Raw genomic sequence first — 27,977 nt, forward strand, 5'->3', positions numbered from 1 at the left:
AAAACCATTATGATTCGGTGTGTTTGGAGATGATTCATCCCCGTATCTATGCCCCAAGGTCTCTTTCATCGCAGAAGGATGGTTGTCATATAAGGATGGGAGCATAGGCAGTTATGTTTCCTCAGATACGTCCTGAAGTAATTCCTGTGCCCCTTCTCCCTACTTGTAGGACCCTCTGGTAATCTAGATACAAGTAACTCAAACAAGGCAGGTCCTGCAGAGCCTGAGAAAAGATTAGACTAGTGTTTAATCTAGTTTCACATCTTGACCCCAATAGTTACTTTTAGGCCCAGCTATTTATTTCTTTATTTTTTTTTTAATTTCTTTACTGATTAAGGTGTCACATATTTGTCCTCATCCCCCCATTCCCATCCCCCACCCCACCCCCCTGTTGTCCTTAACCATTGGTTAGGCTTGTATGCATGCACACAAGTCCTTTGGTTGATCTCTCCCCCCTCTCCCCACCCTCCCCTACCCTCCTTCTGAGGCCCGACAGTCCGATCGATGCCTCCTTGTTTCTGGGTCTGTGTTGTTCATCAGTCTATGTTGTTCATCATTTCCCCTAGATGAGCGAGATCATGTGTCACTAGAAATATACTTATAAGAACTGAATGTGAGACGAGCAGTAATAGTTATGCTGACAGGCAAATGAATCAGTCTGTAGTAAGTTTCTTTCTGGACCAACAGTTCTTTTGAGACCCAATTTCAATGTCCACCAGTTCCTTATGTGTACATGTCAGCACTGACCCCTCAGCTCTGGATGGTGGACAAATGGTGGTAATGCAGGTCCGACTCCCTCTGGTTTGGTCTTGCCCGGACCCAGGGGCGCGGCTTCACCCGGACTCAGGGGCGCGCGGCCTCACCCGGACCTGGGACCCAGCATCACCCGGGCCCCGGGGCACGTGGCCTCACCCTACGCCCAGCTATTTATAACCCTTGCCATTATTAACTCATAAAACATCATATTAAGACATAGCTGTAACCACAGACAATCACAAAGGCATTCATGTAAATCCTAAGTGCAGGCCTTTAACCTTCTGGCTCACTGTCTCCTTAGAAATTAATTTTCAGTCATCCTCAAATTAATATTCCATTACTAAGATAAATTTGGAAGCCCCTCCCAGAATACTGAATATAAGTTTTAAAAAATGAAAATAAAGTAATCGGAAGAGAAACAGAGGGTAGCGATCAAGTCAGAAAGTTACAGGTGTCCCTGCAAAAGAAACATGAACGGGATGAAAGGTAATCAAAGACAAAATTAAATAAAACTTCCCATTTTAATGGGGGAAGGCCAACTTATGAAAGTTAAAAAGATTTACAAGGTTCCATTCAAAATTGATGAAGAGTATTTAGTTTAAAATTTATATATTGATTACCAAAATAGAAATATGGGAATTTTCTTACTGTATGGAACCAGAGAAGCAAAGAGAACAGTAGAGGGGCAATACAGTTCAACAAATTTTTGGAATACAGAAAGCAGATAGAAGAGTATCTGACTAAGCAAGATGGAATGACAACCTAAGATGTAGCAACAGCCTGGCCATGCTGGTTTGGCTCAGTGGATAGAGCGACGGCCTGCAAACTGAAGGGTTCCAGGTTTGATTCCAGTCAAGGGCACATGCCCGGGTTGTGGGCTTGGTCCCCAGTAGGGGGCGTGCAGGAGGCAGCCAATCAATGATTCTCTCTCATCACTGATGTTTCTATCTCTCTCTCCCTCTCCCTTCCTCTCTGGAATCAACAAAAATGTATTTTTAAAAAATAAAATAAAATGTAGCAACAGCCTGGAATGACTATAAAGGGGGGGTGGGGTGATGTCCTTCAGCAAAACACGAGAATAAACAAAGAAAGAAAAAGACATGTGATCCAGGAAACAGGAGATCCAACGTAAGAGAGACATGAAGACAGTGTCCAGGCTGATGGTGAAGGAGAGGTCCCAGCACAATGGCTAGGCAACCATGCCATTCCTCCCATCTAGAGGGGAAATTACTTCCCTTCCCCCTGTTTATGGACTGGTCTTAACCAATAGATTGTGTTGGGAATGGTGCTGTCCCAGTTCCAGGCACAGGCCTTAGAGGCTTGGAAGCGTCTGTCTTGCTCATTTGGAGCCCTGAGCCAAGAAGGTCAACTATCCTGCTGGAGATAAAAGCCTAGCCACAACTTGGCGTTCCACATCTGTTGAATCAGAGGCAACATCAGTGATAGAAAGAGTTCCCCACGTTAGTTTTATAGGACTTCCATGGATTAAAAGTCAAACATAACCTTACAAATAAAGATCACAAAGTGTGTAAGAAGGCAAACCCACCATGAGTGAGAGTCAGAAGAAACAACATCCTATATAATAAAAGCCTAATATGCTAAGTGTCCGGTCATCCGGTTGTTCGTTCAACCAATTAAAGTGTAATTCTAATGATATGCTAAGGCTGCTCAACCACTCGCTATGACGTGCACTGACCACCAGGTAGCAGATGCTCCGACCGGTAGGTTAGCTTTCTGCTGGGGTCTGGCTGATCGGGACTGAGTTAGACAGGCCGGACATGCCCTGGAGCCCTCCCACGGTCCCTCCCTGGCCCCAATCGTGCACCAGTGGGGTCCCTTGGCCTGGCCTGTGCCCTCTCGTAATCCGGGACCCTTTGGGGGATGTTGGAGAGCCATTTTCGGCCAGATCTCGCTCAATGCAGGAGCTGCCCCCTGGTGGTCAGTGCGCGCCCACAGGGGGAGCACCACTCACCCAGAAGCTGGGCTCACAGCTGGCGAGCGCAGCAGCGGTGGTGGGAGCCTCTCCCGCCTCCATGGCAGCACTAAGGATGTCCGACTGGGGAGCGGGCCTAAACTGTCAGTCAACATCCCCTGAGGGCTCCTGGACTGCGAGAGGGCGCAGGCCGGGCTGAGGCCCACCCACCCCACCCTGAGTGCACGAATTTTGTGCACCAGGCCTCTAGTATTTAGATAATACCCTAACCACCACCCTCCATAAAGATAGCAAATACGGTAAATATCAAATACAAAACACAGAGCAGCTGTGTATAGAATGTTTACAGGAACAAAATGCAATTGTGAGAGAAAAGATACAACAGGAAACCACCGGCATAGTACAAATTAGAAATAAATGAACTAATAGAAATTAATAGAAATCATAATATTTAAATAAAATTTAATGGAGATATGTAAAATATGTCTAAAAAGTGTTTTGTAAAATGTGAAAAAAAATCTCAATGGATGGGCTAATCAGTATATTAGATACAGTTAAAAGTAGAACTAAACTAAAATATATATCCCAAGAATTTATCCAGAGTGCCACAAAGTGAAAGAAGGGGAAAGAAATACAATAGAGAGTTGTGATACATGAAAAATAATAGAATGAGAATGTCTTACATCCATCTGATTAGAGTCCCAAAAGCTGAAATTGGAGAGAATGGAAAGAAGCAATATTTAAAAAGATAATGAATGAGAATTTTCAGAACTGATGCAAACCATGAATACACAGATCCAGGCAGCACAACATATCCCACATATGATAAAAAAATAAATTCATACCTTGCCATCACAGTGAATCTGTTGGGCATCAAATATAAATAGAAGATCTGGAAAGCAGAAAGAAAAAGACAGATGACCTATAGAAGAATGATAATTAGAGTAACAACAGGTTTCACAAACAATCATGGAAGCCAGAAGAGAGTGCAACAGCTTTCATAAAATGTTAAAAAACAAACAAACTGCACACTTAAAATTGTGTACTCAGCAAAACTATCATTTAACAATAAGGGGAAATATAATAATCTTTATAAGAAACAAGCCATGAGGGATTTACAGAGAGATCTTCTCTAAAATAACTTACAAAGGATTTAGTTCAAGAAATAGGAAAGTGATCCCAGAAGGTAGAAATGCAAAAATGGAAAGTGAACCAAAAAAAAAAATGGTGACATAAAAATAAGTCCCAAGAATTACTGTCTCAGTACAGTAATACAGGAGTCTAATCTGTGGAGATTAAAGTACGGCAGAACTGAAGTGTTCAAAATCGGTAAATTGGGAGGAAAATCGATACCATGTCAGGAGGGGGGGAAGACCAGAAAGAAGTGATCTGAAGTTGTCCTATTGACTAGGAGGAAGGCAAAATATCATTCAAGTTTGTTAGGTTAAATGTGCATATTCAAATGTATAGAGTAACCACTAAAATAATAGGAATAAATTACAGAAATGCCAAACCGGAACAAAGGGAAAAGTGAAATAAACAGGGGGTGGGAATCATCGCCCAACGGCAAGAAACTAGCATTCAAAGTTTTGGCCAGCACAAGAAGACAGGAAAAAAGTTAAAAGCATAATGATCACAAAGTGTCATTATTTGAAATAATCTGACTAGCCGTAGCGAAAATCTGAATTTACAGCAAACCACTGAAAAATAATAAGAGAAATTAGCAAGGTGGGTGGATCTTATGCTCAACATGCAAAAATCAATTGCAATTCTATATACCAGTAATAAGCAATTAGGGGACATACATTTTTTAAAGATACCTTTTATAGCGAAAAAAATACCTAAGAATAAATCTAATAAAAGAGGTTCAAGTCCCATACTTATAAACTGTAAAACTTTACTGAAGGACCAAAAGGGTGACCTAAATAAATGAAGAAATAGTCCCTGTTCGTGTACAGAAAGATAACATAAGATATATACAGACATACATACTTTTTATAAAGTTCGACTAAAACTAAACAGTGTAATAATGAGATAATAAAAAGTGTTAACACATAATTTTGAAAGCAAGAAAAAGATAAACACAAAATTCATGGTACTGGTTATCTGTAAAGAAAAGGTAGGAGATGGGATGAAGTAATATATAACTAGCTATGATATTATCAGTGCTTAAGTTTTTTTTTTTTTAAATATATTTTATTGATTTTTTACAGAGAGGCAGGGAGAGGGATAGAGAGTTAGAAACATCGATGAGAGAGAAACATCGATCACCTGCCTCCTGCACACCTCCCACTGGGGATGTGCCTGCAACCAAGGTTTGTGCCCTTGATCGGAATCGAACCTGGGACCCTTCAGTCCACAGGCTGACGCTCTATCCACTGAGCCAAACTGGTTTCGGCAGTGCTTAAGTTTTTGAGTTGTGTGTTAACTAGTGATCATTATATTTGTCAATAAATGGAAAAAAAATTAAGGAAAGAGTCTTCAAATGTGTTTTTAAATCCATTAGCTTGTAGCTTGACAAAGACATAACTACAACAAAAATGAAACTAAGAAAACATGAGCGCAGCGCACTCGGAGGTCCCGGATCTGCCTCTGGCTTCTACAGTGTTTGGTCGGAACAGACCCAGGGACGCCCGTTCTTCCAGCCTCCGGCCACTCTCCTGCGCCTCATCCAGTCACCGCCTTCAGAACCACCTCCGGGACCAGCCAACACACCGGTGTGTTTTTTTCCTACCTTAACTCCTCATTGCCGGACAACCATGAGCTCCCAGATTCACCGGAATTATTCCACCGAGGAGGAGGCTGCGGTCAACCGCCTGGCCAACCTGCACCCACGGCCCCACACCTGCCTCTCTCTGGGCTACTAGTTCGACCAGACGATGTGGCTCTGGAGGGTGTGGGTCGCTTCTTCCGGAGCATCTCTTAAAGCTGCAAAACAAGCGAGGCGGCCGCATTCTCTTCCAGGACGTGCAGCAACCTTCCCAGGATGACTGGGCCAAAACGCAGGGCCACGGAGGCCGCCCTGGCCTTGGAGAAGAGCCTGACCCAGGCCCTTTGGGAGCTGCAGGCCCTGGCTTCTACCCGTGCAGACCCTCACGTCTGCGACTTCCTGGGGAACCACTTCCGGGGTGAGGAGGTGAAACTCATCAAGAAGATGGGGGACACCTGACTCACCTCCGCAGGCTGCGGGCTCCCAGGCTGGGCTGGGCGAGTATCTCTTCAAAAGGCTCCCGCTCGAGCATGACTAGGAGTCTATGGAGCCCAGAAACCTTTCAGAGGCTCCCCCCCACGCCCATGTCTCTGGCTTTTACCTGAACCTCTTCCCGAAACTACTAGCCATTCTTTTAACCACCCTAGAGCCCTCTCCCCTGCATCGGACCAAATGAAACAATAAAGCTTTTTGCAGCAAAAAAAAAAAGAGAGAGAGAGAGAGAGAGAAACATTATCAACTAAATATGAGAAAACTGATCAGATGAATTCAAATAAAAACAAAGTACAAATTGGAATATTAATGCCAGACCATATAACATTTAAGGTAAAATGCATTATATTAACTAAAGACTGTATGTATACTATAGTAACAAATAGTATATTCATATACACTCAGTAGTAATAGAGAAGAAATAATAGTAATGAACCTTTCTGACGCAGAATCAAAACATATGCAGCCAGGCTTCTGGGAAAACAATGATGGAGTAAGACTTAATCATACTCCCTCCGCCTCATTATATAATGAAGTGAACAAAAGCTGTTTAAAAACAGTGGAGGAGAAGAGGACTGTAATTACTAACCACAGTTCCCCAAGAGGGGAGATAAGCCCAGCTTAATACCACTCACTCCAGACAGCGACGGCCAAAGCGTGGGGCGGGGTGAGGAATAACCTGCCTTCACAGAATGCAAGAGGGCAAAACTCCCGACGTCTTTTCCAAAATTCTGAGCTCTCTAATCCAAGAGGAGGGAACCAAATATGTCTCCTTACCTTTTCCTTCTCTCGACCAGGTGGTGATGAAAACGGTCTCCAGGTAGAGGCCCACGAGAGAAGACACGTGAACTGTGACAGGCAGGAAGAGACCCAGGCCCCAGACAGAATTGCAATAACACCTCCAAGCCCATAAGGACGTCCCCCCCACTCGGATGAGGGCACTCTAAATTGGGCTGGGGCGCACACAGTAACTGCAGCTCCTTAATGTTCCCCATAAGCGACTTTCTTCATCTTAGAGTGCTCTTTCAGGGAATGTTTCTTATCGCGAAGAAAAATTGATCTTGAGTTCAGCAATTCCCTTCATTCATTTGAGAGTTTGGGGGGTTTTGATGGTTTGACAGGTTTGGGTTTGTTTTTTGTTGTTGTTATACGTTGTTAACTAAAATTCGGTAGTATTGAGTGTTGCTTGAGAAAAAGCATTTTCAGTATGATTCCAATTTTATAAAAGTATTTCTGTCTTTCTATCTAACCATCTAATGTTAATAATTATTGATGGGCGGTTAGATTTGGGATAATTTGTTGCGGTTTTAATGCTTTTCTGCATTGCTTAAATTCTTTAAAAGAAGCATGGATCCAACACACTTCATCTGTGAGTAAAGAGAGAAGCAGAGCTAGAGCAAGATAGCAGTAACAGCAGCAATAATTCACACACTTACCGCTTATCAGGCACTGTTCTAAACCCTTCGCATGTACTAGGTTGAATCATATGAAACTGCCAATATTTGGCTCTTCTTGACCTACTAACACAGCAATTTCATGTGGTCCAACTTACATTTACGCCTTTAACCCGTGAACAACCCTAAGATGAAGATGGAGAGCCAAAGTTGCTACAAACACGAGGAGAAATCCAGGCCATCCTTCCCCTCAGAGCCCCCACCCCCACCCCCACCCCAGTCCTGTCCTCTGGCCTTGCCCTCACACCCCTCCTCCACAGGTCAGGGTGCACGCACGGGCCGAGGGATGGTTCTCTGCCCCAAGACACCTTTCAAGGTGGCACCCCCATCGATCTGAGCGCTGACCGTAGGACACGTGTTCTCGCTTTAACTCAGTTTATCCCCTGAATGAAGCCACTCCGGGTTTCTAGGGGGCACAGGTTCTTGGAAGCTCAGGTTCCGTTTCAGAGCCCACAGGACAACTTGGGTGCAATCCCCAGTGCGGCCCCATGTCCCCCAGCCGGCACCAGAGCAAGATACACTTAACAGTTTCATGTTTATTTTCAGAAAGTGATGAAGACAACAGAAGTATATCCAGACACCACTCTCTGTACAATAAATAGCCGCCTCATTCCAAAAACAAAAAAAAAATAGAAAAGAAAAAAGCACACGCGCGCACGCACACATGACCAATCTTGCTTCCCCAGACAGGCACCAGGCCCCCCATCCCCAGTCCCTCCCTCGGGACGCGCTGGCTCTGAGTGGGTGGGGCCAGCTGCCCAAAGTCACCTGCACCCTCTCCCTGACCCTGGCCGGCTGGCCGTCATCAAATCCACGTACCTTTATTTTCCCATCAGAGAGTAACGCGCGCACACACACAAATAAAAATGCTGAAAGTTCTTCTACAGAGAAGAGAATTGAACCTTCACGTCCCCGCCTGAGCCCCCCACCCGCCCCCCTGAAAAGAGGACGCTCCCTTGTGGCCAAGACCTTCTTCTGTTTTCTGTTCTCCGGCTGGGAGCCCACAGCCGGAAGCAGCACCAGGTCAAAGACTGTAGTTAGGGCACAGGGAGGGGAGGGAACATTCCTTGGGCCAAGGAGCAGCCGGTGAACCCCAGAATTCTTTTGCACCCCCCCTCTTTCCCCACCAACTACAAAAGGAGAAGGAACAGAGGGAGCTGGGGACTGCTCAGTCCCGAGTCCGTTGTCTACGTTAGCTGGTGTCCTCCAGCCGAGTCATCTGCTCAATTGGGAAAATAGCTATAAAACGGGCCTTCGGTTTCCTTGTCAAAAGGAGAAGGGGCCCCGGCAGGGGAGGAGCTGTCGCCACTGGAAGGATAGGGGGACACACGTCTCCTTTTAGAGTCTCCTTCGCCCAGTCCCGAATCCCCGGACTCTGGCCGGATGGGGGCGATGTCCGTCCACAGCGAGGGGGAGCCCTGGTCCTCCAGCGCCCGCGCCTCTGAAGCACCAGGACCCGGTTCCACGGGCAGAGTCCGCATGGGGCGGAACCAGCTGGCCGGGCCCATCTTGGGAGGGTACTGGGGGGCCACGGGCCAGCCAGCTCCGGGTGCCAGGACCTCCTGGCCTCTGTAGTAGGACATGGCGGGCCCAGGGGCCGAGGGCAGGAACGCAGGCTTCATGCTGACGGCTCGAAACTCGGCCTCGTAGCTGTGGTCCCGGGGGGCCCCCAACCAGTAAGACTGGGGGACCATATCCTTGGCCTGGCCGGGGAGGTCGGGGTAGAAACGGCTGGGAACGGGGTACTGGTTGGGTAGGAGCGAAGAGTAGTGGTCTCCCCCAAGCAACTGGCAGTTGGGTCCAGGCGGGGAGGGGACACTGGTGTCAACAGATGCATACATGCTAAAAAAAAAAAAAATTAGAGGCAAGAAGACAGGTCAGGAGCAGTACTGGTCGCCTGTGAGCCTGCCTATGGCACAGGCCTCCCTGGTCCTTCTTCCCTGGCCCACCCGCCCTCCAGCACCCATCCCAGTCTCTCCCACCCTCAGGGGCAGAGAGGAAACTGCGCGGAGCATGTGCCTGGGGTCCCGGGCTCAGGAGGGCTCTGCAAAGGTGAGTTGAAACCAGTGGCACTTACGACTCAAAGTTCTCCCGGAACCCTTTGGCGAAAGGATTGTTATCAATTTTCAGCTGAGTAATCTGGAGAGAGGGAAGTAGAGAGTCCTGAGTCCTGAGTGTGGGGCTAGGAAACTTCCAAAATCCCTCCCAGGGGAGACTGGGGGCCCCCTCCCCCCCGTCCTCCCCGTCCCAGGCTTGGGCCCTCACTGGGCTGCGGGGGCGGCCCTCACCTCGGCGTTCTGGTAGGCCGTCACGGCGATGAACTGGGTTTCTTGGAAAGTGAAGACATGCGTGTTGGAAGCACCGCAGGCCGCCTCCGTCTCTCCTTCCTTCACCTCGACGATGTGCAGCCGGGGCTGGTACTTATGGAGGGACTGGAGCACAATCATCTGAGGGGGAGCAGGAAGGTTGTGGGGTGGGGAGGAGGGAGTTCGAAGGATTCCCCCCCACCCTGAGGGCATCCTGTCCATTCCCCTGCCCTGACACCGTGCAACTGCTCCCAGGCCTTCCGCCGCCCGCCCCCAGCTCCTCGGAGGCGCCAATGCTACCCTCCTGCCCCGTTTCCTCTCCCCAGCCGTCCACGGTGACCAGGCTGTTAGCACCAACAGGGCGTTTCCGGGCATCCATGCCCTGGGACACAGCTACCGACTCCATGCCCAGCATGGTACCAGAGCGGTGGCAGCCTGGCACTTGGCCTGAATGGGACACCCTTTGTGCCCCGAGATTCAGCTTCTCCCCACCTCAAGGTGGGTGGAAGAAAACACAGTCCGAGAGGAAGAAAAGTGACTCTTCCACAACAGTATCAGCCTGCTGGCTACCCCTCCCCTCCCCCCACCCCCCTCCCACCCCCGTTGGCCCTCGGGGAGGAGTCCCACCTGAGTGGCATTGTTGGAGGCCCCTTTGTTGTTCGTGAGCTTCAGTTTCCCGAATGAAACTTCCTGGCGCATCCAGTGGGCTCCCGTGTTGGGGGAATCTGGGTGGACGTACAGGCGGTTTCCTGCAGACAGTTAACCTGTGAGGCATGCAGCCCCCAGGGCCAGACCCACAGTGATGTGGGCCTTTGCCTGCTCCGAAGGGGATACCAAAAAGGATGCCGCGGGAGGCTCAGACGAGGCAGGGCGAGGGGAGGTGTGGGCAGGGGACAGAGCGGAAGACTGGCCAGAGTCAGGCAGAAAAGAAATGACAAACAGAATGGAGGCGAGAAGTGGGAGGGGATGGGGAATTAAATCCTAGGTGCCGGGCGCAGGGACTCGAAGGTTCCTCCTGAATCCACTAGGGGGCGTCTCGGAGGAAAAGAGTGCCCACTCCCCGCAGGCGGGCGCCTACCTGGCATGCTGCCCTCGGCCTTTCCGCACTGCACCCACTTGCCGCTCTGATACCGCCAATGGTGCTGGTCCACCAAGACCACGTCCACGAACATCCGGTAATGACTGGTGGGCTCCAGCCCAGCCACAGTGAAGGACAGGAATGGAAACATCCGCCTGGGGAGACAGAGACCCACCAATACCCATCAGCCCCCAACCCCTCGGACAGCCACACCTCGTGCAAAGGCCACCCGTGGTGTGCTGGGTTGGCCTCCACCCCTCGCGACAGCCGACTGGGCATGTTCAGGAAGTTTGCCCACCATTCGTTCAACAGCCATTAAGTTGTATAAACTCGCAGTGAAATACAGGGTGGGGCAAATGCCGGGGGTACAGCTGCGACTACGCGAAACACAGGGCTTATTATTGTATTATTTTCCATACGAACCACCGTAACCCTACTTTTGCCCCACCCTGTACATTACATTATAAACTGAGGTGATGAGCACTAAAAAATTCATCACTTTCCAAAACTTTGACTACATTTTCCTATGGTCTCTGCTGCTGCGGTTATTTATGTCTATTATACCTAATAACCGATAATGTACAGACTCCGTGACTCTTCCCAACTCCACGCTCAGGGATATCACACGGGGCGCTCGAAATCAGCCACCGCAGGGGTATTGATACCACGGAAATCAGCACACTGTGGATCAGGGCTTCCGGAAACGTTTTTCTCTCAGAGGGCCAGTGGCCAGACATTAGCTGCCACCACTAGATGTTTGCTCCCCAGGGGAGACCAAAGCCTCAAGCCAGCCCCCCACAGGCAGTTCCTACTAAGTCCTCAGGCCACAGTCCCCCGAGCCCTGGCCTGGCCTCCATCCGACATACATCCTCTCCGCTGTGGCTGTCACGGTGCTGACACGCGCCTCGCCTCGTCGCACCCATCCACGGGCTCTCCCTGCCCCATCCTTCTGGGCCTTGATGTCTGTCGTAGGGACTGCCCCAGGCCTGGGCCTTCAGAGAAGCAGCTAACGTCCGAAGGGGAGCTTTCCATCTACCTGCAAGAGGGCTCTCTCAAGCACAGTCCTCAGGCGTGAAGTCCTGGCTCCCAGGGAAAGTGGAGGAAGCTGGTGTTGGAACGCTGCATTAGTGTGCCAGAGTAATAAATTCCGAGAAACAGGCACTCCCGTACCATAACAATTTCCACCACCATCACCATCACCATTGTCCCTACACGCATCACCTCCACCATCACCACCATCACTACAACCACCACCTCCACCATCACCACAGCCAGCATTTCCATAGCACCATCATTACAGGATCCACTCCACCATCACCACAACCAACACCTCCACCATCATCACTACAATTGCCCCCTCCACTACAGCCACCACCTCTACCAGCAGCAGCCATCATCATCGCCAATGGCTCAGCCTTCCTCTTCTAACACAAGCAGGAAGACCAGCGTTTTCAGGATATCAGTGTTACCCTCATCAGAATTATTTTTCATTCCCACACACTTCTCCCCTCCTCCTACGAGAAGTTCCGTAAGATGGGAAGAAAGGCTAGTCCATGAGTCAGGAAACCTGGGGGCAAGAGAGTTTCAGGGCCCAAGGAACAATATTGGGTGGATCCTAGTCCCTAGAGGGTCCCACAGAAACACCCTTAATAACCTTGGGGGCGGGGGGAGAGGGAGACCTCGCTGGTTTGCCTTTGGATTGAAGGGTCCCGGGTTCGATCCCCAGTAGAGTGTGTGCAGGAGGCAGCCAATTAATGAGTCTCTTTCATGGTTGATGTTTCTATCTCTCTCCCTCTCCCTTCCTCTTTGAAATAAATAAAAATATGTATTAAAAAAATAACCTGGGGAGGAGGGAACATTATCACATTCCTGTCTCCCTCAGACTCTCCTGGGCTGAGATCAAGAGACTTACCGGCCCTATGACCTTGAATAAGTTAATTGTCAAACCAAATCTCAGCTTCTTCACCCGTAAATGGAAACGATGACTCCCGCCCATCTTTTCTCTGACAGCTGTTAAGAAGTTCACAAGATGTGAAACTCAGCTCGCCCTCTCTCCCATCCCACCCCCACCCCACCTTCTCCCAGGGCCAGAGCTGTCAGAGCCCTCTGGCCAGGCTGAAGGACCCTGAGCAAGGGCCCAGAGTTCCACTCCAGAGTCCCAGGGGCTCGGTAGGCCAGTCGACTGGAGAAATCAAAGCTTAGGAATGAGGCCTTGAGCAACAGAGGGTGGGAGAATATTTTCAACCCATTCCTACCACCAACTCATTCTCCGACAGTGGTCAGGTCCCTCACGCATTTCCTATATGGTTGGTCACAGGTTCCTCCAACTTGTAGGAATCAAGGGTCAGAAGGGAATATATTCACTGAGTCTCTGCTTATGCGGTAGCCAGTTCATTGAACCAGTCCTTTGAGATATAAAATGTTATTTCCAGCCCTAACCGGTTTGGCTCAGTGGATAGAGCCGTGGGCCTGCGGACTGAAGGGTCCCAGGTTCGATTCCGGTCAAGGGCATGTACCTTGGTTGCAGGCACATCCCCAGTAGGAGGTGTGCAGGAAGCAACTGATTGATGTTTCTAGCTCTCTATCCCTCTCCCTTCCTCTCTGTAAAAAATCAATAAAATATATATTTTTTAAAATGTTATTTCCAATTTGATACTTGAAGAAAACGAGGCTTGAAGAGGGTTGGTGATGGCTCCTTGCGGGGAGAGCAGAGCCGGGACTCCTGACTGCAAAGCACAGACTGTAGTCTCCGTCCCTCCATCTCGCTTATCACTCGTACAGGGTACAGGGAAACGGAGGGCACACAGGAAGAGGATGGGCGAAGGGGAGAGGAGAAGGGAGGTCTCAATTTCACCCTAAAAGTCTAGAATCACCACCAGCTGGAATCCCAAAATAGCCCCTGATTTACATAACACTTCGCTGGGAAGGAACAGGGAGTCAAGATGGGTCTAGTGCCAAACTGAGAGCCCCCCCCCAAAAAAAGATCACTGACCATTCTGCTCTCAGAGGACAGGGTCCAAGACCCCAAATTCCCCTAAAGACCATCCTACCGTGAAATATGCACAGCACCATCGTGTCCCTCCCCCATCACCAACACCTCTGACGTGCGCCAAGTCCCTGCCATTAAGTACAAATTTAAAAGGAGACTTCTTTGTCAGTCATGTTGGCAAAATGTTTCAAAATTGGTAATAATGTATGTAATGTTGATGGGCCTGCGGGAAACCGGTCCTCTCGTACTGGTGGGGGTGGTGCAAATTGGTACCACCTTTTAGGAGGGTTCTCCGGCCATGCCTGGTGCCCAGCAAGAGGCAAAATGTACTCCCGATCACGGGGTCCCCTCCTCCCCCCAACCTCGGAGCCACTTCATAGAAATCAAACGGCCATTAGCAAGCAGCCAATCAGAAAGCAAAGCTGGTTTCATCTGCCCTCAGAGAAATAAAGCCAGCCGGCCCAAACGAAAGCAGCCTGAAAGCTAAAAATACTTTTGAAAGATTTATAAAGTTCTTGGAATTGGGAATGTAGAGAAGGGGAAAACCCCAATAGCTGTGAGGCCAAGCGACGGAGGATTGTGTGGGCCCAAGACTGCTGTACCCACCCCTAGCTTCACGTACACGCACCCAAATGCAAATCGAGCTACTTAACAACGGACCTTCCCAAAGTTATCTTAATTATAATAATCAACTAATCACCCCCAGAAACATGGGGATTGCCAGCAATTAATGTACACCCACACACGCCCCCACACGCAGACACCAGCCTCGCTCTTCCTCTACTGAGAATGTCTCCCGTCAACCAGCAGAGCTCGCCAGCACATTCAAAGCGCAAATACAGTGCCGCACAGGAACACAACGCAGGTCTGAGGGGGGCACCCCCAGGCACCCCACCTCTCCACAAACACACAGGCGTGACCATCAGGGAGGTCTCCAGGTAGTCAGTCAATCAGTTGCCCCTCCATTTCGCCCTCCCGCTCCACCTGAGCTGCCTGGATCTGTCTCTGGGCCTGGAGTCGCCGCCTGCTCCCTGGAGGAGACTATGACTGTGCTGTGGTCCACACTGGGGGGTGGGACCAGGGTGGGAGGGAGAGGAAGGATCTGGGAGCAAGTGAGTCAGCTCCACGCAAAAGGCCGTAGGGCTGTGGGTGGGCCTGGGCTGGAAGGATCTTTCAGAAAGGAAGAAGGCCGTGGGTGCTGTGGTGACTGGCAGGTCACTGGAACCCACAGAGGGACAGGCCAGCCTGCCAAGGCAGAAGGACAGAAAGGGAGCTGCCCTCTGAGCCCAACTCTTACGGCTCAGAAGCCAGAGGCAGGAGAAAATGGCTGCCAACTCCCCAGATCACTGGCGCCCAAGCTCAGATACGGGGTGATGGAGGGCTGGTGGGACTGAATTGGGGGTGGTGTGTCCTCTGCCCCTTCCACCCACCGTGTGGACCCTGAGGCCTGATCCAAGCGGAGGAATCAGAGGAGATGGTGAGGGACCACTGTTCTCTTCCAAACGAGAGCCCGCAGTGTCTGAAGGAGTCCCTCGGGGTGGATCGAAAGTGTGATGGCTGGCCCTGCCGGTGTGGCTCAGTGGTTGAGTGCCAACCTATGAACCCAGAGGTCACTATTCCTGTCAGGGCACATGCCCAGGTTGCGGGATCAATCCTCTGTGGGGGGCGTGCAGGAGGCAGCGGATCAATGATTCTCTCTCATCATTGATGTTTCTCTCTCTCTCTCTCTCCCTTCCTCTTTGAAATTATATATATATATTATTATATATATATAAATATACATATTTTAAAAGTGTGAGGATTGTAAAACACACACACACACACACACACACACACGAGCGTGCACGCTTATGAATCAATCGGGGAAATTTGACGATATTTAGGTATTTCTTTTCAGGTTTGCAAATGGCATTGTGTTTATTTTTTAAAAGTCATTTTTAGAGGTACATAAAGGAATATTTAAGGACGAAATATATTTACTAATATAGGTGCAGACCAGAGGGGTAGAAGTGAAGTGAGTGAGGATAAAGAAGAAACAAGACTGGATTGGCGTTGATAACTGTAGAAGCTGGGTATGGGTCAATGCAGGGAGGTCGATACATTTTTCTCTTCACTTTGTATATACAAATTGACCTTTGACAACACAGGGGTTAGGGGCCCCAAACCATGTGCAATCGAAAATTCACTTATGACTTTTGACTCCTCCAAAACTTAACTACTAATAGCCTACTGTTGACTAGTAACTGAAACCTAACAGATAACAGAAACAGTCAATTAACATATTTTATCTGTTATATGTATATACTGTATCCTTACAATAAAGTAAGCTAGAGAAAAGAAAATGTAACTAAGAAAATCATAAGGATGAGTAAGTGCATTTATAGTATTTATTTTTTAAAAGGGTGTATACGTTAAGACGCTCAGTTCAAACTCATATTGTTTGAGGGTCAACTATACTGAAAAAACATTTTTTTTTTTTGTTAATCCTCACACAAGCATAATTTTTTCCCATTGATTTTTAGAGAGAGTGTGAGGGAGGAAAGAAGGAAAGAGAGAGAGAGAAACATCAATGTGAGAGAGACACACTGACTAGTTGCCTCCCGCATGAGTCCTGACTGCGGCCCGGGATTGAGCCTCAACCCAGGTATGTGCCCTTGACCAGGAATCAAACCCACAACCCTTTGGTTCATGGGCTGACGCTTTAACCACGGAGCACACCAGCCAGGACTATTGGAATTTTTCATCATTAAAAAAAAAAGTAAGTGGATGAGTCTAACAAGGAGACAACAAAACTTGTCAAGAGATAATTATTCAGCAGGAACATAAAGGAAAGAAGGAGGCTGCAGGGGCAGAGATGGGGACCCACACTCAAAGATGCATCCACACTCAGAGATGCATCCCCTGAAATACCTCCCTACACAGCCTGTGGGCAGACCACAGCTGGCCCAGCACCCAGCAGGTCCCTGAAGGTCTGGCTGATGCTCCCTCCACCTCATCTCTCAAGCCTGACAGCAGGCTGTGGGGAGACCCAGGTCCCAGGGTAGGAAGGCTTCCTGACCACACACAGGGTGGAGGCCCAAGTTCAGGTCTCTGTGTGACGGAATATAAACCGTTTACGATCCCTGCGCCTCAGTGCCCTCAGCTGTATAACGGGGAGACCGCCTGACCCACCTAGCACACAGAGAAATAATGGAAGTGAAAGCACTCTGAATGCATCAAGGCCTTCGGTCAGGGTGGGCGCTGTTTTTACTCCTGGCCATGGGAGAAACCCAGGCAGATACCAGCTGGGTTCTGAAGCCAATTCTGCCAGCGACCAGTGTGCTGTGTAACCTCAGAAGAGTCTCTTACTGTCTCTGGGCCCGTTTCCTTGTCTGTGCAGGGAGGGGACTGAACAAAATCTTCGGGGTCCCCTCATTCAAACACAATGCGACTAGAAGCCTGGGCTTGGGGGAGCAGAGAGGAATTATGAGAAGGCTTAGGAGATGAAGGTCATGCCACTGAAGACAATGCCAACACTCCTGGGTCCATCCCAGGGAAAGAGGAACAGCTCAGCCACTTGAGCCAACTGTGGTTGGTGGCCATGTCCCTCAATCCCGGGCCACCCCACAGAAATCAAGAGAGAAGAACGTTCCAGCAATATCCAGATTGAATGCCAACCCCCAGGCCCAGTATGGCCTCCCCCCCCCCCCCCCCCCCGTTTCTCCCCAAGCCCCATCCTTGGTATCAACACTTTCCAGGTCCCCTGATGACACAGCCCCTCCACAGACAGGTCCTTGCTGGTCCCCTGCCCACCCGGGCCCTCCGGGGAAAGGTGGGTGCACACTCTCACACGTCAGACACAGGCAGGGCCTGCTCAGAGTCTTGCTTACTAAACAAATACCACACAAGTGGAGAGTTTCTCTTTCTTCCCCCACGCAGGAGGCTCTCCCCGGAAGCAGCTCACCCAGCCCCAAGCCCTACCCACATGCACTGAGCTCAGGGGGCCCTACGCAGGCTGGACCCGAATATGCGGACAGGCTCTCAGGGACAGACCTCAAAGGGTACAGAACACGGGACTGGCTTCCAGCGGGGACCCATGGGTTAGCTTCGCCTGCTTGTGCCCATGGGCATTTGTGCCCTCCGGTAAAGGCCTGTTTTTGGAAGGGATCTGTGCCCCACACACTCTTTACCAGCCCCCCAACACACACACACACACACACACAGACACTCACACCAGACATAGGAACTCAGAGTACTACCGGAAAGGAAACTTGGCCACTGCGTCTCCATGTCACCGAATCCTAGTCGCCCCGCCCCGCCCAAAGCTGACCTGCGAACCACAGCAGCCGAAGGGCTGGGTGAGGTGGGCACCGGGGACCCCCACCTCCCCCAAGATGCGCACTGGGTTAGCGCCCGTTCCATTGCAAGACTCTGCCCTCCCCTGCCCTTTCCCCTACACACAGGGGCTAAGAGGTGTCCTGCCCAGTCAGACCCTCCACACTGCACCCCTCTGCCTACTGCCACCCCGACTCAGGCAGAAAGCGGGGTGCACCCCAGTTCTGGGTGAACCCCCAAGCCAAGGTGACTCTCATTGCACCCACTCTCCTCCATCCCCCTTTTTTGAGTTCTGCCTGTTGGTGTCATCTCCCAGGAGCAGACAACACCCAGAACTTTTCACTCCCGTCTCCCTCCCTCTGAGCCCTAAACCAAAACAGTGAGGGAGACACTACCAACGTCGAGAGAGATAGAGATAAGAGATAGAGAGAGAGAGAGAGAGAGAGATAGAGATAGAGATAGAGATAGAGATAGAGATAGAGATAGAGATAGAGAGAGAGAGAGAGAGAGAGAGAGAGAGAGAGAGAGAGAGATTAAAACACGCGCCCGAGTTGGGCGGGCGGGACCCAGGCAGCCGCCGGCGCGCGCCGCACTCACCGGCCCTGCTTGGTGATGATCATCTCCGTCTGGTGCTGGTTGAACTTGGACCACAACAGGTGGTTGTTGAGCGCGACTCTCAGCTTCCCCGACACCTCCAGCCCGGCCGGCTGCGCGTAGTCCTCGCGGGGCCCGGGGTAGAGCCCGGCGCGCGGGTCCGGGGCCGCGTAGCCGTCCCCGGGCGGGTAGCCCTCGGCGCCCGGCGTCGGCGGGAAGGGCTCGCCGGGCCCGGGGAAGCCGGCGGCCTGGGGCCGGGGCGGGTAGGCGTAGGTTCCGAGGAAGCGGCCGGGCGGGGCGGACACCAGGGCGCCCCCGGCGTAGGGCGCCCCCAGGCTGGCGCCCCCGCGACGCTCGGCCGCGTCCTGCGCGCCCGGCTCCGGGTAGAAGTAGCGGTTCTGCGGGTCGGCGCCGGGCGCCCGGCCCTCGTCGCTCGCCGGCATCGGCTCCGTGCCCGTCAGCATGTCTCTGCAGCCCGGCTCCAGGATGCCCATAAGGGGCGGGCGGGCACCTTTCCGCGGCCGTCGGGGGCCGGCCCCCTCCGCGTGGGGGCGGCCCAGAGGGTCCGGGGGGCTGGAGGGCGGGGGCGGGGCGGGGCCCCGGGGGCGGGGGCCCCACCGCAATGCGGCCTCGGACGCCTGGGTCCTGTGCCCGCGCTGGGCGGGCGGGCGGGGGGGCGCGCGGCGGCTCCGGGCTCCCTCTCCGGCGGGCCGCTGTCACGAGCGTCGCGGCGCCTTTGCTGTGGCTTATGAAGCGCCCCGGGTCCCCGCACGCCCGCCACCTCGGCCCCGCCCCGCCCCGCCCCCTCGTGGCTAAGGCCTGACAAATTCTACCGGGGCGGCTCGGACTAGGAGGGCCCACGGGGCGGCGGGGGGAGTCCCTGCGAGCCTCGTTCGCGCTGGAAGACGTGGCCTCCTGGGAGATCAGCGCCCCCCCCGCCCCCCGCCTGACACCCAGCCCGTTCCTCTTCTCGGGACCCTCGTGGAAACCCCACCACCTGTGACGGCTCAGCTCCAGCTCAGATGGGACGCAGGCTCCGTGCCATTTCCACCTGGAACGTCCAACAGCCGTTCCTGGGTGCCCCTGCGCGTCAGGCGCTGTGCTCAGTTGACACCTTTCTCCGGGCCAGAGGCCCAGGTGGGCTGTGTCACACGCATCTTGTTCCTCTAGGCCCAGGGCGGACCTGGAACCTGGCTCCTTGGGGGGACACATCAGGCCACAGCCTCTGGCTTGCGGGGCCCTGGGCCAGGCTGGGCCCACAAAAGCTCCCTCGCTGGGCCTGGCCCAGGGGCACTCTGAGTGGCACAGGGCTGCCAGTGCTGAGTCTCAGGGCCGGCTCTGTGCCTGTCACTCAGGTGTGTGTGACCTGGGCGAGTCACTTCCCTTCCCTGAACGTCAGCCTCAGTGCCTCAGCAGATGGGGAGCTGGTCTACTTTTCCGAGGGGCTGTGAGCCTTACCCTAGCAGGGGTCCCCTGCAGCACCGCCCCGTCTGTCATTACACCTCGGTGGGCAAGCTCTTGGGACAGATTCAGAAGCCGCGGGCAGGAAGGAAACCGGCCACATCTTCTCAGGTGATAGGACTACGGCTTTTCTGCCTCTAGTTTTCCTTTTCTGCTGACTAATGTAGTAATATTCCTTCTATGATGAAAACGATCCTTTTCCCCCCATTGAAAATGGCATCATTGGGAGTTTTCCTGTATATAACGATAAAACATACTCGTCTAGAAAACTTAGGCAGTAAAAGTAAAAGCAGGACTGTGCAAATCACTCCAAATTTGGGATTCACTTTTCCGTGACCACCCTTCCAGACGTTACTCCCTGCACCCAGCCTCTCTGTCTTGTGTGTGTGTGTGTGTGTGTGTGTGTGCCCACGTGTGTGCATGTGCATGCATGTGTGTGTGCATGTGCACACACACCAGCAGGTAATTTTATATAAACACCACACGTTCTGCTTTGTAATGTGTTTTTTCTCTTTCACTCCACAAGGTGTCATGGAATTTTTTGCATGTCAATATATAGATAAAGATTTACATTTGAAAAGAGTGTTTTGAAAAATACTTTCATCTGGTAAAGGCTAACCTTTCCTCTCCTCTGCCCGCCCCTCCTCCCCACCCCCCCACCCCCGCCCTCTTCAGTCCTCCCCTGGGGGCTGGCCCCATCTCCACGTCTCTGCCCCAGCCCAACAGGGCTTCACCCTTAGGCGTCCATGGGGACTCTCTGCTCCCAACTAGAGCTGAACCAAGAGGCAGGTTGGCAGGCGAAGGCAAAGCTGGGGACCCCAGGGGGCGGGCATGACCCAGGGAGGGTGGGGGGAGAGAGAATCAGCACATCCCCTGAGGATGGAGGCCAGATACTCCGCGGCACCAGGACCCGGGAAAGGCCCCCTCCCACCCTCTTACCCACCATTCCCTCATGCTTTAAGGAAGGCGGAAGTTTCTGCCTGCTATTCCAAGTGGGGCGGCATTGCTCGAAAGAGAGGGTGACCTTGGGATCCTGGGCTACATGGGATCCTTTTGGGAGACATGTGAGATTCCAGTAAGACTTCCCGGAAAGACTGTCCCCGGGAGACATGAGACTGTTGAACGCTGACACCTCTTCGGGGGGAACTTGGCTAAGTGCTTGGCTGTGGACGGCCAAAGCGAGTGTTGTCCTCTCTTGCTTCTCCCCTGCCTCTGAACAGGATGGCCCGGAGCTCCCACCCAGCTTTCTGGGGCCGGAGAGATTAGGAGTCTCAGAATCAGGTGGACCTGGGGACATGTCCCCGGAGGGAGAGGGTGGCTGGGGGTGGTATTCCTATAACCTGATGGACTGTCAGAGGGTCTTACAACCTGGCTCACCAACCACGCATGGCTCACCCCCCTCCCTCCAATTCCTTCCACCCAAAAAAGAAAGTGCTTGTGAAAAGCGGGGGCTGAGTGGCCCAGGTGTCACCACTGCCAGTCCCGCCCCTCTGCCAGCTCGGGTGAGAAGAAGACACTTCCTCCTCCTCTTGCCACCTCCCCTCTTCCCAGGCCGCAGGGCTGGAGTGGTGGGAAGGAGGAGCAGGAGCGGAGGCCCCCTGGGGTCCCCTGACTTCCCTGTCACTGCCTCCCCCAGCCCCTCTCTCATCCCATCAACCCACTGGGCATCCAGAAGGCTGGCCCAGGCGGGGCAAGGGACCAACGATGCACAGAAGTGTGTCCAGATCGGAAGGGCCACAGTTATGAGACAGGTAGAGAGTCAGTGTGGGAAACTGATTTACCGAACTCACACGCTGCACCCGCGGCACAGCCAGGCAAGAACCCGGCCCGTCTCCGGATCCAGTGCTCTACCCTACAGAATATGTGCTTTCCATTTTGAGGAAGAACAATAATAATAAATGAAAAGCCATGTGATCACAGAAAAGTGATCCAGAAAAGGTTTGGAAAACAGAAAATTGCCCCTAGGCGGGTGTTCTTCACCCTGTTGGCCTCTGTGTGTATTCACGGCTTCTTTTCAAGCCGGTTTCCATCAAGACCCAAAACGAGGACGGCTCCTCTGATGCCATGCTGCACGGTCACACCTGTGGCTGCAGACGGTGCCATGAAGCTGTTACAATGTGGATTCCCGAGACCCGCTTCTAGAGAGTGTGATTCCCAGGCCTGTGGCAGGTCCCCAGAATCTGTGCCTTTAAGAAGAACTCCAGCCCTGGCCAGTTTGCTCAGTGGTTAGAGTGTCAGCCCATGGACCAAAGGGTCTCAAGTTCGATTCCCGGTCAAAAGTACGCACCTTAGTTGTAGGTTCCCAGTTAGGGCATGAGTGGGAAGCAACCAATCAATGTGTCTCTCTCACCTCGATGTCCTCCCCCCTCTCTCCAGGCCCCCTCCCTTACACTCTCTCTAAAAATCAATGGGAAAAAATATCCTCACTTGGGTGAGGATTTTTAAAAAAAGAAGAACTTGAGGGAGTCCACGTGTCCCACTCTCAGGCCCCCTCCCACTTGGCTCTCCCATCTCCAAGTCATGTCCCAACATAAGAAAGGCAGTGTGCCCCGACCTCCTGGCTGTGCGCTCCTCAGTGGGGGAAGGCTTAGTGTCCGAGGAAGGCTGCTCCAGGCATCAGGAAGATTTTCCCACAGAACCTCCAGGACTAGACCATAGACTCCTCACCCCGGAATCTGACGGCCACCCGGCTTCTCTCCTTAAAATGTGTGGAGCGCGGAGCTCCCCAGGGACCTAGAAGGCTCTCGAAAGGGCTGATACTGCAAGGTGTGGGGAAGGCTGAGCGGCAAGTACATGGAGGAGCTGGGGAGGGGATGGCTGTTGGTGGAGACTCAGAGCACAGGGGCCCCAGCACCCAGGGTTTTGGCCCTCCACCCTGCTGGGCACAGCCCGAGAGGCTGTAAGAGGGTAGATGAGTGAGAGAGATGGGGGCAGCGTGTTGGGGAGGAGGCAGGAAAAGAGAGAGAGAGAGAGAGAGAGCACGTGAGAGGCCTGGGCTGCGTTTCTGAAAGAGAAATTTAGAGATGGAGAGGGACGGGGACCACAAAGTCAGAAACCCAGAACGTGACTCAGTGGGAAAGTCTCAGGCCAAGCACGAGGGGAAAGCAGAAGAGAGGGAGTGGGGCCGGTGAGCGGGAGGTCCGCAGAAGCAGAGGCACCTGTGGGTCGCGTGGGTCCCTGAGGCTGGGCCGGAGGGAAGCAGGATGGCCGGCTCGCAACCCCAATTCCAACCCTCCCTGGCGGTGTGGCCTGTTAAGTGTCTTAACTTCTCTGGCAAATGGAGCTCATAGACCTTCTCCCGGGGTGAGCTGGGTCTCGGTGAGGGGTGAGGAGCGTCGAGGCCGAGGGGTTCTGTCACAAGGCAGAAGCAGAGCAGAGCAACAGGCTGTGCTGAACTGCTCCTCCGCCAAGCGGCCTGCATCCTCCTGTTCCTCCCTGGGTCATCCGTTGGTCCCCACAACGTGTCCTTCAAACCCGGCCTCCAGCCCCCACTAAGGGCCTTGGGCCGAAAGGGAACCTCCATAAGACCCCCCCCCCCCGCCCCCCGCCAAGGCCCTTACACCACCATCCCTGAAGACTCGTGTATTGAGGGCTGGGATGGGCCAGAGCCAGGGAGTCTAGGATCACAGAGATAAATTAGGCTTAGCCCCTTCCCCCCAGGATTTCCTAGCAAGGTGACCTCAAGGGCTGGAGCTCTGAAGCCCCTCAGTCTATTTGCCCCTTAGGTGTAGACTCGTCACACACCAGTCTGTGCACATACATCACCCAAGCGTGCACACACGCACCCTCCACGGAGTTACGCTAGACAAATCCTCCTTCTCTCGTCGCACATCCAGCCTCCCTGAGTTCCCTGGACATCTGCCTGGCTCACCCCCACCCGCCCTGAGCTCCCTCCCCTTCTGGGTCCAGACTGCCAGGCCTTCAGAGAGCATGGCCGGAACCATTGGATTAACAGCCAGCGAGGGCACAAGCGGAGTGACAGGCACCTGTAGAACCCCTCCCCCCATGACAGCTGCAGGAGTTCCGAGTCCCCAACACCCAGCACCAGGTGGTCAGTGTGGGCTCCTCTCAAGGTCAAGGGCTCTGGGTTCTCCCATCCAGGCTGGCTCACCCTTCCCCACCCCACACGTTTCTCAAGGCTGGGCAGGCCTTACCCTTTGGCCCCAGGCCACGCCCGGGTCCTTCTGCGTGGCAGTCCTTCTCCCTCGGTGGGCATCCTAGCTCCCTATCTCGGATCATCTCTTCTCTCTAGTCTCTAACCACTCTTACCCAGGCCCCAGCTCTTCACACAAGATCCACACACACCCACACCCACGCAGCACCCCACCCCACCCCACCGTGCTCCCAGGCTAGGGTTCCTGCACCCTCTGAAGCAAGGTTAATTAAGATGTCAGGCTCTGGAGTACCTCTGTGTGGATGGGGCATGCCAGGTTAGGGACAGGCAAGCTGAGCTTCAGGGAGGCCCTGGGGAGAGGCTGTGTCCCCCCACCCGCTTCCTGGGGAATCTCAGTAGACAGGCCCTTAATCTCAGGCAGGAAGCAGGGTCTGGTTACCAGGAGTGGGGGTAGGGGGAATACCCAGGGCTTTGGGTAAAGGGAGCTGGGGGGGGGGGGGCGGGTAGAGAAAAAAAGAGTTGAGTGGGATACAGGCCCAAGGTTAACCCCTTCACAGCCAGGCTCCTCTCTGTTTCCCATGCTCTGTTCTTGGAGCTGCACAACCCCCTGGCCCCGTCCGGCCAGGCATCCCCTCTGAGGCCACGCCAGCCACGGGGCCTTTGGCCTCAGGACAGCAAACAGCCCCTGCCCGGCCCCCTCTCCCCAAGGCCCTGTCCTGGCTTCCTGTGAGCCATGTATCCCTGTGTGCCCCACGGCTCCATGAGGCTCTCGGGCCTTCTGAGTCGGTGCTTCTCTGCGATGTTTGTCTGCTGCTGCGGCTCTCAGGGTCCCCGAGCTTCTGCCGGCGGCACAGCGTCCCTTCTTCACGTCCCCCGCTGTCTTTGGGGGAAAATCCGCCTGCGTGTCCTCGGTGCAGGTTCTGTAACTCTCCCTCTGCGAATGTCCCTCTGCTTTCCCTGGGGCTCTGAGTCTGCTTATGTCTCTGTCTCCATGTCTCTCTGTCTCTCTCAGTGTCTTCAGGTCTCTCCAGGTCTCCGTGTGCCTGCTGCACGTCTGTCTCTCTGTCTGTCTGTCTGTCTGGGACTGGGCTTCCATCTCTGAATCTGCCCTGGGCCTGTCTGCCTCTGGCCTGAGGCACTTTGGCTCGTCCATCTGGTTAACAGTGTGGGGTGGGGACAAGATAGGGACAGACTTACGGACTGGACCAGGGATGGATGAAAGAGGAGGGGGAAAGGGGACACAGGCAGTAGTGGGTGCCTGAAGCAAGCTGGCCAGCCCTGACATGCCAAGATGAAGCTTTGCCAGGCCAGTGGGCAAGGGAGAGAGGGGCATGGCAGGGAGCTCAGCTGGCCGGGGGTACACGGGCAGAGCTGCACAGAAACGGGAACATGTCGAATGGGAAGGACCCAGAAGCAAGTGGAAACACCACTGGGGAGCTCTGGGTTCTGATCCCGACTCCACCACCAGCCGCTGACGATCCCGGGCTGGGCGCTTGCCCTCTCTGCGCCTCAGTTTTCTGCTCTGTAGAAGGAGACAGTCAGCAGACTCCCTCCTCTAGAATTCTGTGAGAGAGCAGGTGGGGGGTGGGGCAGAAGACTTCCCAAAACCCAGCGCAAGAGGCTGTCGCTGAGGAGTCTCCCTAAGTCCCCTCCAGTACCAACGTCCTCTGTGTCTGGGATTCAGCTGGAGGCAGGACCGAGGGAGGAATGGAAGTCAGATAGTAAGAAGGACTTCCTGCCATGCAGCAGGAGGACAAGGAGGCCCCTGATTCTCCTCCCAGCGGTCCTGGGGCCCCCTCTGTTGGGGGTAGGGGTGGAGGTGCAGGGTAGGGGTGGGGGGGGGTCAGCAGCTGGATAATTAGCTGAGGCTCTCAGGCCCTGGGGGAGGGGCCGCTGGACTGAGAAACCAACGCAAAGTGACAGGGCAGTTTTGACACGTGGTGGAGCTGACGGGCCCAGGGGCTGGGGCTTTGGGGTGTGTGTGTGTGCGGAGGGGGTGACAATCCCATCAGATGCTTAAAAATAGGTCAGAGGGAAGAAGCCGCAGCCGGCACTGGGCCGTGGTGAGAATGCCATGTAGCTTCCCCAGGGCTGCTGGCCAAAGTGGGGGCTGGCGGGGGGGGGGGGGTGCTGAGGAGTATTTGCAGGGGGTGGGTGAGCTAGGAGTGGGGACAAGAAGGCTGCAGGCCCGGCAGCCGCCCTCGGTCTCCCACAAATGGGGACAATTTGGAATTCTACCTGCCCGGCCACCTCCTGGCCCTCCTGCCGTGCCATCTTCCTCCTCAGAAATGCCGCTCTCCCTCTGCCCACCCGACCCACCCACCACACATACACAAGTTCTGTGCCAGAAACAGCGAGGCGATCGCCCCCTCGGCGAGCCCTGCATAGCTTCTGGTCTCAGGTCCTCCTGCTGCACGGTGGCTTGCTGACTTATTCCACATGCCTTGCCCATCTGAGCAAATTCACCTACTGATGCCCTTCTGACACCTTGCCAACGCTGCCTCCTGCTTGGAGCCCACTTTGGCCCTCCAGCTAGTGCTCAGAGGTCCCCCACCCCTCCTCGCTCCTTTTCCTCCTTCTCAACTCCTGCCACGAAGCATAACAGTGGCCTGGGAAAGGCAGAGAGCAAGGAGGAAGGAGGTCGGAGACCCAGGAGCCTGGGGCAGGCTGATGGCCTCCAGGACGTCAGTTGGAGGCCAAGCAGCTGTCTGGATGGTACAGAACGGAGACACCTGGTGGTGTTCCTTCCATTTAAGCAATTTAGAGCCACCTCCCACCTCCTCCACTCAAGGCTGGGAAGTTCTCACAGGGTCTTCCCACAGCCCCTCATCCTCCTGCAGCACAATCTCCCCCCTTTCCCCACCCCCCGAGATCTCATGGAGAGATGAGCACCTGCAATGTGGGAGTGGAAGGGAGGCCTGGGACCTGCATGCTGTGCTCTGGTCCTCATACATCCCAGCCACAGGCAGACAGCAGGCGGGCGACGAGGTCCCTGGAGCAGAGGGACACACCAGCATTAGCGGTGCCATCGCCAGCTGAGTGGGCACCTGGGTCCCAGCCACTGAAATGAAGGGCACCCAAGGCGACGTTGGCATGGAAATGGATTGGTTAGGTCTGACCTTGAGTTTAACCCCACTTACCACCCCAGACACAGATCCGCTCTGACACACACATCTGAGATGTCCCTGGGAGCTGTTCTCTGCTGCCCACCCCCCTCGGTTACCCAGGAAGTGTCACAAGGCGTCTTGCCAACCTCCTTCCACCAGGGCCACGGGCAGCTGGCACTTTGCACAGGGCCCTGAGACAGTGGCTGAACCCACACCTCCAGCCACGGGGGGCTATCCACCACTGTCCCCCTCCACATGCCCACCTCCATTTCTTTCCAATCACTGGCACCAGAACCTAATGTGCTGTCTGGGTGGCTATTGGACCAATGGCTGGGAATCAAGATACTGGGCTCATGGTCTTTGCATTACACACACCACACACACACACACACACACACACACACACACACACTGACCTGTGGTCACCACCCAAGGCTCCGGTTCCCAGGCTCCCACTGTCTTGGGCATATCGCTCGGTCCAGCTTGTACTCTGTCTCGTCCTTAACCCCCAGTGAGTTTGGAAACGGAAACTCTGAGTTCTTCCTGATCACCCCACTCCCCTAGGCAACTCGTCCCCTCGATTCCATTAGACTTCGCAATGCTTTGAGGTCAGCTGGGCGGGGATCCTTGTGCCTGTTTTGCAGACAAAGAAGCTGAACACAGAGACGT

The 27,977-nt window shown here is 53.4% G+C and overlaps 1 protein-coding gene across 1 annotated transcript; it reads right to left on the reverse strand.

The window, feature by feature from the left end:
- Window positions 1–8,568: 8,568 nt before the first annotated feature.
- On the reverse strand, window positions 8,569–19,120 carry TBX21 (T-box transcription factor 21). Its single transcript, XM_054709707.1, has 6 exons — window positions 18,630–19,120; window positions 10,730–10,884; window positions 10,279–10,400; window positions 9,634–9,792; window positions 9,423–9,484; window positions 8,569–9,187 (listed from the first exon to the last, which is right to left on the reverse strand). The coding sequence occupies exons 1-6, from the start codon at window positions 19,118–19,120 to the stop codon at window positions 8,569–8,571; spliced, it is 1,608 nt and encodes a 535-aa protein (XP_054565682.1).
- Between the last annotated feature and the right edge of the window lie 8,857 nt (window positions 19,121–27,977).

This window comes from Eptesicus fuscus, chromosome 20, assembly GCF_027574615.1.
Source record: "Eptesicus fuscus isolate TK198812 chromosome 20, DD_ASM_mEF_20220401, whole genome shotgun sequence".
In the NCBI taxonomy this organism is placed as follows: Eukaryota; Metazoa; Chordata; class Mammalia; order Chiroptera; family Vespertilionidae; genus Eptesicus; species Eptesicus fuscus.